General features: G+C 38.1%; 1 protein-coding gene across 2 annotated transcripts in view; it reads left to right on the top strand.

Annotated features, from left to right (window-relative positions):
• Positions 1-13580, top strand: part of AGMO (alkylglycerol monooxygenase) — a 183792-nt gene that overhangs the window by 13394 nt on the left and 156818 nt on the right. For both annotated transcript variants that reach the window (XM_057373097.1, XM_057373098.1), the window contains exon 3: positions 6075-6226. In XM_057373097.1, coding sequence (XP_057229080.1) covers positions 6075-6226 — 152 coding nt within the window. The remainder of the gene's footprint in view (positions 1-6074; positions 6227-13580) is intronic.

The following is a 13580-nucleotide window of genomic DNA, read 5'->3' as shown; positions in this document are numbered from 1 at the left end:
TTTAACACAGTTTTATAAATTTGGTGTAAATCATGCTGTGTCCTCCAGTACGTCCAAATCCAATTGTGTCCAGTGAAGATGCTTTGTGCCTGCTCYCTGGTGCTCAACACTACCTCTCTAGTGTTTCATCATCTGAACCCTTCCCAGGTATATCAGMAGCATTATCTTCAGAGGTTTAAACTGTAGAATTTTGGTATTCTGSTTGAATTTGTTTGAAGCAGGCTGAAGAGCACATGTGGGCTTAGTGATGACTAAAGAAAGATCTAAGCCAGAATTTGAATCTCTGGAGTTTCTAATGCAATGACAGATAAGCTACCTTGCATTACAAGGAAGGATTTGGAAGAGCTTGGGTATTCTCAAACTAATTGACTGAAACAACTGGTAGTCCCTATCTACCATAATGTTCTACAGATTGCTGTATTTCACACAAACCTGTCAGGGATCCAATTACTCTTTTAGGTTGTAAYCTCTTACACAGAATGCATATTTGTCTACACCCTTAGATTGTATCATTATCTRTTTCTGTGCAGTGGGGCCAGTAGGTGGCTTGGTGATTGCCCATTCTTAGTTTCAAAGACCAGCTTTACACCTGCCATGTGTTTAGAAGCAAGGAGAAGCTGTCAGGATACATTTTCAAATACMCTTCTGTGAAAGTTCATGCTGTGAACTGAACTTAGCCTTATTGAAAATATGGTATTAAGTTCAGTAGTCTCTGTAGTTGACAAAATATACCAATTTTTCAAATCCATTACATGTTGTACAGATTTTTTATTCCATGTTTTTGTACTTTGCTTTAAGCTAAATTTTGTCATTTTCCACATATTTTGAAAAACAAAATCTCTGAGAAACTGCTTCTTTAAGGAATACCCTTCTGACTRAAGGATATCTTTGCTAAACAATGAGTTAATCTTAAATCAGGRCTCCACTAGATGGAGCACAGGGGTAGCATTTTTAGAGCTGACCAATCTAGTTTCTTGGATCAACATTTAAAAGTTATGAAGATTGGGGAAAAAGTCTCTTAATGATTCTGTAAACCAGTGTTACAGATCTGAAAAGAATAGACTTTCACCACTGTGTATCATGGACAAAAACAAATTGTCTTTTAAAACATACAGAAGTATGACAAAAGGAGTGCAATATAAATTCTCATGTAAATATTTTTCCTCATTTCATCATTTGATGTCCTATGATATTTCATTGAAGCTATTTCACTGTATTCTTATAGATCATAGGAACTAGTTTGTTTGGTTTTTCTGAGTCTATCTAGAACAACCTGAGCTGAATAGAATACCCTTTTCTCATTACTTGTTTATATGTGGCCTTTGAGAATATTGTAGGCTTGTTCCCAACCTAACTTAAACTGTAATGCAAATCTGCTCATTTCAGTGGAACAGCCAAGTAGGACAGATCAAAATCAGACCCTCAACTGGAAAAAGATCCTAATCAAGCATTTTAATAAATGRTGATATTTGCACAAATGTTGAAAAAATCAGAACCATTGCCTGTAGGAGATGACACTGTAGAATTTTCCATTTTGTGCATTCTGAAGATACTGGAATCAAMTTTACTGCCCAGTGTGCTGGGCAGATATAAATAGGTATAAAGAAATACAACTTCCATTCTTGTAAAAGAAGAGGAATGGCTAYAATGCCAGAAGATCAGCCATACTGAAGGTTCAAAACTAGGCTTTTTAGTCTTTTAAAGATACCGTATAATTAAAAGTGTCTGAGGACCTTGCATAAACTTAGGGCATGATGAATTACTAATGTGACTTAGATCACTAAAGGCAGTGGAACTTCTCATGAAAATATTTGTGTTCTATTTTTAATTGATTACTTATTTATGTATAAATGAGCAAAGAGAAACCAGTGAGTTGAATTATGTAGCAGGAGTAGAACATAATAATGAAAAATTGTAACACTGTTGCTATTTTTCTTCCAACACCTGTTGTTTCACGTTTTATTCCACCCACCATTGTAAATTAATATTGGTGTCATAAATTAGAGGACAAAAAGTGAAGTGCAACAGAAATAGGTTTGGTGAATAAAAAGGCAGCTCTGTCAGGCAAAATACTATGCAATGCTGTGTAAAATACAACTAGTAGGRATACCTGAGTCACCTCCCTTTTACTTCATTTTGAATTTGATATTTTCTTTTCTCCTTCAGGAAAGCTGGAGGTTTGTATTGTTTAGGCTAAAATGCTGGTGAAGAAAGCCATACTGAGGAAGAGGAGAGGCTTTGATTCAGCTTTTGTGTCTGGTGGGAACATTTTCTCAAAATGTAGGTGCTATTTCCTGTAATCAAGGGCTTTCCAGAGCCTGATAATAATTTCCCAGCTGTATCATTTTGGTGAATTATTTTTTAGCCTTGGGTTATTTCATGACTGGTTTTGCATATTAAGAATGGGAGAGGAGATCRTATTCATCTTGATGATAGAAAACAGGGAATAGAACTCCCACAGCTCCCTCTCTCTTTCCCTCCACCTTGTGGAAAGTTTGGCTTTGTGTTAAAGCATGAAAAAAGCCTTGACTGCAGTGTGTCAGRCATATTTCAGCTCGATTTGTGTCAACCCTAATAAGTCAGCTGACAAGGTAATAAATTGGGTGTCTGTTCCAAGAGCTGGCACCTGTACAGGAAATAAAAGGGGATTTCAGTTGCAGCAGATTTGCTTTGTTTTACAAATGGAACTTTTCACAAGGCTCCTCTACCTCCTTCCCCCCTTCTCCTCTTTGCTGAAATCATGTTATCAAAATGTTTATTTCAATTGTGACTGGAGCCAGTTTTTCATCTGGAAAAGAAAGCTCTATGAGTATCCTTGGAAATGGAAATCCKTATGCTTTCCACTCTGAAACAAAACCTTACAGACCATTTAATTATTCATGTATCCTGCTGTTAYAGAAATGGTCTGAATAATTTCAAATTATTGAGAAACTGCCTTTGTTCAACGTTTTGAAACTTTACATTCATATAGTTTGAATAAGGCTAGGAAAACAGAATTTATTTAACCCAGGGAAACTGTATTAGTAATATCTCACTATTTTTAATGATAATATAACCTTGTGACCAGGGTGTCTTAACATGCTTCCCTCTGTGCTTGACCTCCAAGGATGCAAGTCTGTTACAACCCTTGAGAGCAGAGCTTTTGTAGGTCCAGCTGTAGGGTTGTGTTTTTAGCTCAGGGGCACCAGGTCAGTTCCCAGTGTGATGTGAGGTGGTGACTGTAATAGCAGTGAGAGCTGAGGCAGTTTCCTTGGAGTATTCACTTTTGATACACAGATCTTCCTTCATGTTTGGAAAAGCGAAAACAGCTCATGTCCCTGAAACTTTTCATTTTGGTGACTATCCTGGGCACCATGGAAGAAGTTTCCTAAAAGGTGTGGTTTCAGGCTCARTGGCTGGAGGAAACAAAACAGGACCTTGTATTCTTTGTAATGGGCAGCTGCCTTTTCTTCCAATTGAATTTCCTCCACCTTTTCCCTCCTTCATTATCCCATTGGGATSTAGCATAAGTAGATCTTCATTTCCACATGGAGAGTTCATCTCYCAGAATTTCCTTCTTGGACTTTTTTAATTAGAGGAAGTGATAATCTARCCCAATGGAAGGTGAAGGGGAAATGGTTTATTAAAAACAAATATTATTGCCATTGATTAAAGTATGTATGACCTTTAGAAACAGGGAGACAAGAACTCTCAAAGTCAAAACAGTTGCCTAAGTGCACTTTGCACATAACAAGAAAATTTTCAGCAGCAATGTTCAAAATCTAAGAAGATAAATCTGTGGAATGTGTATAATAAGGTTTTCTATACAGTCTGTCTGTTTTAGGATTTATTAGTCTTTATGCAGAGAATTGGACTAGATGACATAAGTCTTGCCTATCTACATCGGTCACATTTATGGTTATAACATTTAAATGAGGAAAAAGGTTTTCTTAAGTTCTCTTAGTATTTTCAAGAAGTGAGAAATGAACTTGAGGAAAAAAAATGGGGAATATAAACCTTCAAAACTCCAAGTGAACTTTCACAATTGTAACTGMATGCAAGCTCTGGTCTTTCCTGTCTATCGCACTGTAAATTTAAAAAAAAAATACTTAGTTAAGCAACTCTTCTTTCTCCAGCACGGCCTAGTAATATGATGGTTTACTCTAAATTAATTACTGTAATCAGCTAACGCTATGTACTGTAGAGTTGTGATTCAAGCATGAAGGAAAGAATGTACAGAAAAGTGCATRTATAAAAAATGTGTTGCAGGGTTAGCTCAAGGTTTATACCTTGGCCTCAGCCTGTGGAAAAAAAAAAAAAAAAGGACTCGAGGGTGAAATACTGAAAGCTGATCAAAAATGGAGGAAATGTTCCAGGTCACATATCTTTGGATGTACTGCAAAGGTATTATATGTTAATAAAAGCAAAAGAATAAAGTAAGAAAACAGTGCTTAATAATAACTGATGCTCTATGTTGCAAGAGGTGTTTTAAATTTCCTGGTTGTTGAAAAGATGTTAAGAAATGCCCATTTCTTTGTGTTTGAGTAATATMAGCTCCCTTCTGACCTGTTGTGAAGTGGATTGAGAATTTATACTGAACTTTACAGATTCCTCATGAGGTGAATTGCAAAAATCTGCTTGGACACATATAATCTTCTTTAAAAATATTTATAGAACACAGCTCTTATGAAAATTAAACATGTTCCAGGTGTGTATGGTCCACCTTCTGGGCATAGCCAAATTATTTTTGAAGTGGTAGATACACCTGTCCTTGCTAGTCAAGAGAAATTCTTCATGGTCAAGCTGCTGAAGTGAAATGAAATTCCATGAGGTTTGTTGTGTCTTGGTTTAATTCAAGAGAAAAACTGGTATGATTATAGTGAAGGTGGGAATGAGTTGTAGGTAAGATGTGCACCTGGCTGTGAAAAACATATTAGTTCTTTTCTTCCCAAGCAACAGATATTTGCAGTGCTTCAGCTCTCAGGATCAAATCTTGGATGTGATACTATTATGCTTGCAGGGTGTTATTGGGAGCTTGGGGTTTTCAGGTGACTTTTTTCCTCATTAATAGTGGAAGTAGCACCATAGAAGCTCAAGGTGTTTTCTTCTAGCTTTATTCAAAACACTTACAGGCAGAGGTGCTAATGACAGGAGTATAAAAGCTCTGAATGGATGTCTTTGCAAAAAATGGAGGTGACTGCAAAATTCAGCTACAGTTGATGGCTTGCGAGCTGAAACAACCGTGTTTGCTGAGCTTCCGTTCTGTTTCAGTGCAGCTGCCCAAAAGGACAGGGCATGGCCAGMCTGTTTTCAGGGATGTTTTCCAGATGTGTGAAAAAAGTCTTTAAAGGGGAAGAAGTATATATCCTTTTCTAGTTTTGCAGATTCAAGTATTTTTGTAGCTGTGCTTGTAAACTATATCAAAAGTTATCTAGCTGAATAAAAAAAAATAAAAAAAAGCAAAAAGGGAGAGCACTGAAAGAAATACTTCTGAGAAGTAGTACTGAGGCAAGAATGAGCAAATGTGGACAGAGATGCAGGGAGAGTCTTTCAGCTGATTGCTGAATATAAGGTGAATTTCCAGATGAGACTAAAGTGAAAGAGAGATGTTGGTCTGTCCTTCGGCTGAGATTTTGCATGGCTGTGACACCTTTGTGCAGTATTTCTRTTCAAGTACTGTTCTTTCTTATGATGGAAGCAGTCAAGGTATTTTACACATTAGTGTTTTGGCATAATTGCTGCTACACTTCAGTCACTTCAGACTTACTAGTTAGCAACTATGGGTTTCTTCCAGATTTAGGAAAACAGGAACACCATGACACCTGCAGAGCACAGAAGTATTTCAGTCTTTGAGCATGCTTAAAGCCACAACAGAGGTGGTGAGTGGGTGAGAGTTGGTTTTAGAAACCTTGTAGACATTAAGCAAAGGTTCCACTGAAGTCAGTAGTAGTATCACTTGACAGAGGTCGAAGAACTTGGAGACTGGTTTTATGTGTTGTGAAAAGACTCCCAGCTGGTAAATTGTAAATATAGAAAAGGTTCTGAAATTAAAACTGACAGAATTACTGATAAAAATTTCTGGATCTCTATTTCAGTGTTTTATTCAGAAGTATTGACTTAATTAGTTACATATACGTATGGAATAACTACAGACTGTTTGAACTGCCCTGGGACTCACCATGGACATGGTATTTGACACTTCTGGGAGTGGACTTGGCATACTACTGCTTTCATCGCATAAGCCATGGTAAGACTTAACAAGTTTGTTCTTTTTCTCATGTTTTAAAATACAAAATGCATTAGTTATCTATTAATAAAGTGAGGCATTTATTTTTGTTTCTATACTTAATCTACTCTAAGCATAGATAACTACTCTTCTTCCCAAGGGTTAGCAAAGGTATACTTCAAGCACGGAAAACAATTTATGCATCATACACTATACAGTAAACATGATTTTGTGAATGGAAGGAGTATAATTTTGAAAGCAGTACAACAGAGAAAATGGAGCATTGTAAAAAAATAGTAAGGAAAGAAATGGTGCATAAAAATTTGTGTTCAATATCCCCATAAGCCTGTATGAAAAATACAGCAAAGTATGGATAACTGAATCAAAAGAATATGGTGGATGCACAAAATRCAGAGCAGTAAAAAGAAAGGTGGCCAAAATAATGGAGCCTGTGTAAATCATGTCAGTAATTTTTGTACATATCTGTCTGTCTCTCTGTGTATTTCTGTTCTCTAGTGACAACAAATAATAGCTCTAGCCTTTGATACCCTATCTGAAAATGCAGTAACACTTTGTATCAATCCTAGTTCTGGGCCTRATCTAAAGTCTGTAGCAATGGAATAAGAATCTTCTTGTACTTTAAGAGACTTTGGACTGGGCTTCTCAGAGCRAGTGCCCACAGCTCGCAGAAGCTGTGGGATGTAGTAATGATGCCTTATGTAATGTGCTTTCAGAGAGGGAAAATGCTCTGCTGCCAATAGGTCAGTGGAATATATGGAAGTAGGTAAGAAAGGAGACTGAGCTGCTGCAAGGAATGGGAGAGAGGAAGGGTCCCTCCCAGGTGGGGATGGCAGGCAAGTGTGAGAACAATGCAGGGTGGGTGTAAGGGGACAACAATGGTGGGGGACTGGGCGGGAGGTGAGGAAGCAGGGGGAGCTGGAACAATGTGTCGAGGGGGACATCACGGCCGGGAGCTGGGAGCCCTGCGTGGGTGTACGGAGACTGGGAATACTCTTCACAAACAATGACATTAACAGTGTTGGCAGGGCTACAGCCTCAGGCTGAGAACTGGACCAGAGCAGGAGGMTAGTCCTGTGTTTTTAAAATAAAAATAATTGTCTTCAAGTCTTAGAAAATCACTAGCTTGGCTGTACTTTCTCTGGAGTCAGTGGTAAAATTCCCACTGGCAGAGAAGGGAACGGGGTCATCTCTGCACTCTCTAAAGCAAAGGATATATTTCTGTTCCTGCAGGAACCTTGCATTTACTCTTCTCTGTTTTTCTGTGTTTTTGATGGAATACTTTGAAATTAATCTCAATAAATGTTTTAGAATTAAAATACAAACTAATTCTATATATAATGGAGTTGAAGAAACTGTAAGAAAATGCTGCTCTTCTCTTAAGAAGGTCAGTGCTGAGCTATTCTATAAATTTTGATTTACTCTTCTTCACGTTACAGAAATATTGTTTGCCGTTAGATCTGTGCTACTTAGCAGGGAACTGATGAAGCAATGTAGAAATAGACTCTTAACTGCAGACTTTAGTTTAACCAACACTTCTTTGGTCAAACAATGATGAAATCTGTAGCACGGCTACACAGCTGCGAAAGTCAGCTGCATTGGAAGTTTCTGAGGAATTTTAAGTGTAGGAGATGGTTTTAAAAAGTCATGAAAAATATCTTTGCAAATGGAGAAGAAAGGGTGCTGGGAAAGTCTCTGGTACGAGCAGACAAAACACACTTTTGCACTAGAAAGTGACAGGGCCTGGTGATTCAGGCTTGGATCCTGCAGCAAAGTTAAAAATTAATAGCATGTGTATATCCCAGGAAATTCAAGCTGTGTGGGCTTGATGCATGGGGATGTAAATAATAGCACTAATTGTTTCAAACTGAAAAACTAAAATTCAGATACATTTTTCAGTTGTTTCTTAGTACTTGATATAATTTTGATCCAAAGAATTATCATCATCATGTAGCTTTACCTCGCTGCAAGCAATAATTTGGTAACTCAGTCCTCTGGCTTTTTAGTACCTTATTTCATGTTGTCCATGCATAGCTAGATTTTTCATTCTACTATTTCATAAATTGTCTTGAATCACTACAGATTTTAGTTTCTTCTGTAGCAGAAACTCTACTATGTAACATAAAATTTTTATCCAGCATTTGAGGAGATATTTTTTCCTCTTCACTATATGCATGTAATAGCTATTAYCCTAAACTGAAGTTATACTGCAACAAAAGGAAGTATTTTTAGGTGTGATCTCATTTTGCGAAGGATAGAGTTATTCTAAGTATGTGCTTGTATTTTCCATTGTTTGCAGTAGCCACTGAAAGGTTAGAATGCTTCACCACTTATTCCAGCRTTCTTCTGGGTCTGATCCAAAAGCCATGGCAGTCAACCGGTCTACTTAGCCACTGCACTTTTTTGTGGCATTTTAATGAATTTATAAATCAATGTAACTTTTCCCTTTGTTTCACTAAAAACATCCCTTACGGCTGTACTGCTAAGAAAAGCGTGCTGTAGACTCACAGGTTTCAAGTATTTTTTTTTTTTTTAGGGAAGGATATGTGTGGGTTTGAGGATTTTTACCATGTATTTTCGCCTAGCATATATGGATAGCTCCTCAAGTTTCCTCTCCAGGTGCARAGACCTTGTAGAGTGAGTCCTGTTAGTAAGGGGGATTTGGTGGTCCCTGAGCAGCGCTGAGCCCCAGCACACCCTCCCCACGCCCGGCCTCGCTCATACTCCTGTTGCAGACAAATGACAACGGCAGTAAGGAATTTGGAGGCYCTCTAAACTGATTTCTTCAGCAGCCACACCTTTTAATCAGAAGGGGAAATCTAGAGAATTCCAGACCCGTGCAAAGATGCGGGTGCGGAGCCCACGTCTCGGCTGTGCGTGTCTGGTGCCGACTCTGGTGTGGGGGGCTCTGCCCGGCCCAGGGGCACCCCCAGCCTGAGCACGTCCCCTGGCAGATCTGTGTGCTCAACCCTCTGCTCCAGTGGGGAACAGTGGGGAGTTGTAAGGCTCTGGAAGGGAGTAGTTTTTAATCTACACCTCCCGGGGGATCACATCGTGCAGAATAGAGTGTATTTCTGTCAGCTGGGGGAAATCTCCTCTCTTCTTTCAGGCCCTGGAAGAAGCTGTCTCTCTTTAACGGCCGCTTCCAACACCTCTTCTTTTGTTCTCCTTTATTGCTGGGGAATTTCCATTGCTTCAGTGTCCCTCCCCTCGGACAACCTGGGAGAAGTGAGTTTCCTTCAGCAGGGCCAACCTCCGCAGCAGCTGCATTGTTCTGCCTGGGCCCCGGTGGCCGGTGTCAGCCGCTCGCCCCATTGTCCGCTGGTGGCTTCCAGCCGCCCTGCGGGATACGTGACATGGTCCCTGTCAGCGAAAGGCCGAGCCAATATGAGCTGATGGTTTGAGTTACATCTGAGGTCATAAAATAGACCTCAACTGATGAGTATATCCTCAGCAGATTCCCCAGCTGCTACATAAAATTTTGAGTTGATGGTGTGTCTCTTAATAATTCTGAGTTTATTTATAGCGGATGAGAAATGAGCCTTCTACACCAGGTGTATTCTAGAGCAACAGACTCCAWGCTTCTCAGATTCTCCCACCCCACATGACTGACCTTTTGGCCAAGGCCAGCTTCTGAAGGGTCAGAGGACAAAGAAAGAAACCTTGAAAACTCACTTCAGCATTGTRCTTCAGAAGACCATGGCTCAGACTGTGGCAAAATGTCTCAGCTGAGGATGTTGAGAAATTTTTCTAAGACTTCAAATAATTGAAAGTTTTTTAAACTTTTAATCTCTTGTTTTAAAGAACTTATTTTAAAAGGGTGTTTAAAAACCTTAAAACCATTACTTACATTGCTTCTGCCTCTTCTCCCAGTGAGCATCTTTTGTTACAGTTCCTTCAGCAGCAGAATGACTTCAGAAGTTTCTGGCTGCTCTTTCCTACCCCATGCTGCAGTACACAGCCCACTCAGTCCTGAAAAAAACATCATGCATGGAGACTGTGTGCATAGGATCACTGAAATAAACCATGTTAAAAAACAAGGTTATGTTGCATTTCTTTCTGAAAAATTCAGCTCAGTAGTCATAGGGGTCAACTTAGMCATGGAGCAGAACAAAAGCCAGACGTGCTAGCTGAGAATCTGTGGGATTAAGTGGAGACTTGAGAGAGAGCAGACAGTTTTCTGAGTCAGTAGTGCACAGGCAGTGCACTAAGGAACCAGACTGGATAAATTGGTGCAGGTAGTGTCTCAAGATTGATGCTATTAAAATAACTGGAATGTGCTGTAGTGAAGCCCAGTCCTATTCTTTCTGATAAYTATATATGTATTGTGTAATAATAACCCTTATGTGTTACTGGACACTTGTGCTGYGTTTGTTGTTGCATGAGGGGATGAGTTTAAAATTGTTACAGGAAAAGACAGCAGGGCCTAAAGTCTCTTCACTATCTATATTTGCTGATAATTTTTGGAGGGTGTATTGAAATTATGTTATTTTACTATATTTATCTGACCCATTCCTGCCTTTGAAGTGCTCCTTTCATCTGCATTTTATTATATATGTGTCTGAACTCARTATATTATCATGGACTTACTAGGTAGATTCTATATTAACAATTGATAGTACATTGAAATAATTTTGTCTTTAAAGGCTTTTGGATTTATGGGAAATTCATTGTAATAAAACAATGTTTGACTTTTCTTACAAGGTTTAGTTTTCAGGAAAATCTGTATTCCCCGAGAAATGTAGTAAATTGGGATGTTCTTTTACATGCCAAGGGGGGCCAGGGGAGAAGATTGGGTGGTTGTGGGTTTTTTAGGTTTATTTTTGSATGTGGGAAAATGTCATTGTTTACCTGACTAGAAATTCAGTGTCATATTGATTATCCAGCATGAAAAAAAATAATTTCACCCCAGTGAAAGATAGAAAATGTTGGGAACTGTCAAGTGACTGGATAAGGCTCTGCTCTTTTTCTTGTCACAGCTTGTGTTGATTGCAAAGGGAATTGATACCCAATGATTAAGAGAAAAATATTCTCTTCTTGTGAATTGTACAGAAAACAATTTTTGGCTGTTCTGTCAGTTGTTGTTTCTTATTTTTTTAAACAGGCTTGTGAGAGCAGGGTATTAAAATGCTGTCTTTACTAGCCTTACAAAAAGASCGAAAGCAATAGCTGGTTGCCATATTTTCTGTTCCATCTTCTGATTAATTGTAGCCTAATACCTGCAGACAACATACCGTGAATTGTAAATAAGTACAGAATTCAGGTGACTATGACTCATTCATTGCCTTTAAAGCTGACTGTAAATAAGCAACATAATTTGTTATTTCTATATGCTTGTTTTTATAACTTCTCTTTTAGCTTTCTTTATGTTTTAGCAATAAGAGGTGCTCCTTTACTATGTGTCTTTTAATTTCTGAGCAGACATTGAATTTRTAGAAGACCAAAGACAATCTTAGCAAGCCAAGATGATACCATTTCTTTTCGTGTTTAAATGTACATTTTGTTGAGCAAGTTCACCTGAAAACTACATCAGCTGCAATGAGACTTCCTGATACGAAATGTCTAGGGTCCCATAAAATTATAGGAGCCTGCTTGTATTGTTTTCAGTTTGTTATTGTTCGTAACAAGTTCCTGTTGTTTGAAAGACTGATTTCTTGTATACTGGCACGAATAATGTCCAGATATGAGGTGAGGTTGACCCATTTAGTGTCTTAATTTTATTGTGGCACATGCAGCTAGCTAAARCCTCTTCCTATTTTACTTTAGACATGGTGAGATAATAATTGACTTTCTGAAAATTCTCTGTAACCTGAAGAGCTCAGAAGATGGAAATAAGAGGGTATYCACTAGAGAGTTTTAATTTCTGAATAGCAAAAAGACATTTAYGGGTGAATGGATTTTCTAAGTAYTTTAAATGTCAGAGATAATTATGAGTRATGGTAATAAGAAATCTGCCAATAGGTTGGATGTCAGACAAAGGGATTGGCCGTGGATTTTTGGCTCTTTAWAGCTGCTGTAGGATGTGGTCTGGAGTGGGAATACAATGCAGTGAGGGGTAAGACACCGTTTATTGCTGTAGGTGAGGAGTTCAGCTCCGCGGTTTGGGTTCAACTCTATATACTTGSCATGATTCTTGTAGGTTTTCTGTAAATATCTGGTAATTGCTTTTCTTTCCACAGGATACTGRGAGATACAGTCTCTGACACTTATGAATTAGACATTGATATGAGTACCAAAGCAATCTTTTTTATTTTTAATTTTCCTGATTCCAGAGACAATGTATCTTTTAAATATAATGAAATWCATGTTAATGGAAGTGTGAGCTGACAATATTATGACACAATTTTTATGCCAAAATTCAGGTGGTAATTCCATCTCTTCTCAGCATTATTTATCTTCTCTCAGGCTCCCACCATGAAAATACCTGTCAAACTCCCCTGCATAAAATTAAAAAGAAACTATTCCTCCATTTTCCTTGTTTRACATTTTATGGTTGGGAAAGTGGCAGGAACAAGGTTAATACTCCTTTTAAGTATTACTTATTTTCCTACTTTGAGGATTTATATAATGCATTGGCATTCTAGAGGCTCTCTGTATASATATGCATTGGTTAGAAGTACGTATGGGTGTCCGGAGTGTAGAATTTCTTMATTTTTCCTACCTGCAGTGCCTGGGTTTTTTCTGAGTACATGGATTAAGGAAAAAGTTCTGGATCTTCTTGTACAAAAGCAAGTTTGCAACATGCTTTTTCAGTAAAACAATWGAAAATGTGATGAAGTGGGAGAAGAAAGTTTGTCATAAATTAGCATGGGTTGGCCATTCAAAAAGTCAGCTGTCTTCACACATTTGTATCCTTGGCTAGTGCTGCCCTCTAGGCTGCATTTGAATTTTAAACACAGAAAAAAAAATAATCCTTTTTTTCGTCTGAGTGGAGACATGAGTACAAAAGCATCCAACTCACTGTGCAGGAAAACAGTTCATTTGACATACTTTTCCAACTGTGCTGCTGAAAACCAATGAAATGGTGCATAACACTTGTATTTTTTAAGGTGTTATAGAACTTAAAGTAAAATGTGAATTATCTAAGTTTTAAAGGGAATCYTTTTGCAGTTAGTGAGTGTGGAAGAGGAGAAACTGGTTCTTTTGCTATAGTTTGAAGATCTTATTGAAATTTTACCTGAAAAACRTTTGAAATAGTTCTCTTGTATACTGTTTGGCTTTCTAAATGTTATAGAACAACCTTCAATCTGGTGACTTCATAAGCTGAGGAGAGAGAATTGTATGTTTAGTAGTTCAACTACGGATTCTAGGAAAGCAGTCCATCTATGTCTATTTTCTCTTCCTTTTTTTTTTTTTT

This window comes from Malurus melanocephalus, unplaced genomic scaffold, assembly GCF_030028575.1.
Source record: "Malurus melanocephalus ecotype Western Australia unplaced genomic scaffold, MMel_1.1 scaffold_185, whole genome shotgun sequence".
Taxonomy (NCBI): domain Eukaryota; kingdom Metazoa; phylum Chordata; class Aves; order Passeriformes; family Maluridae; genus Malurus; species Malurus melanocephalus.
This window is presented reverse-complemented; position numbering and strand designations above follow the sequence as displayed.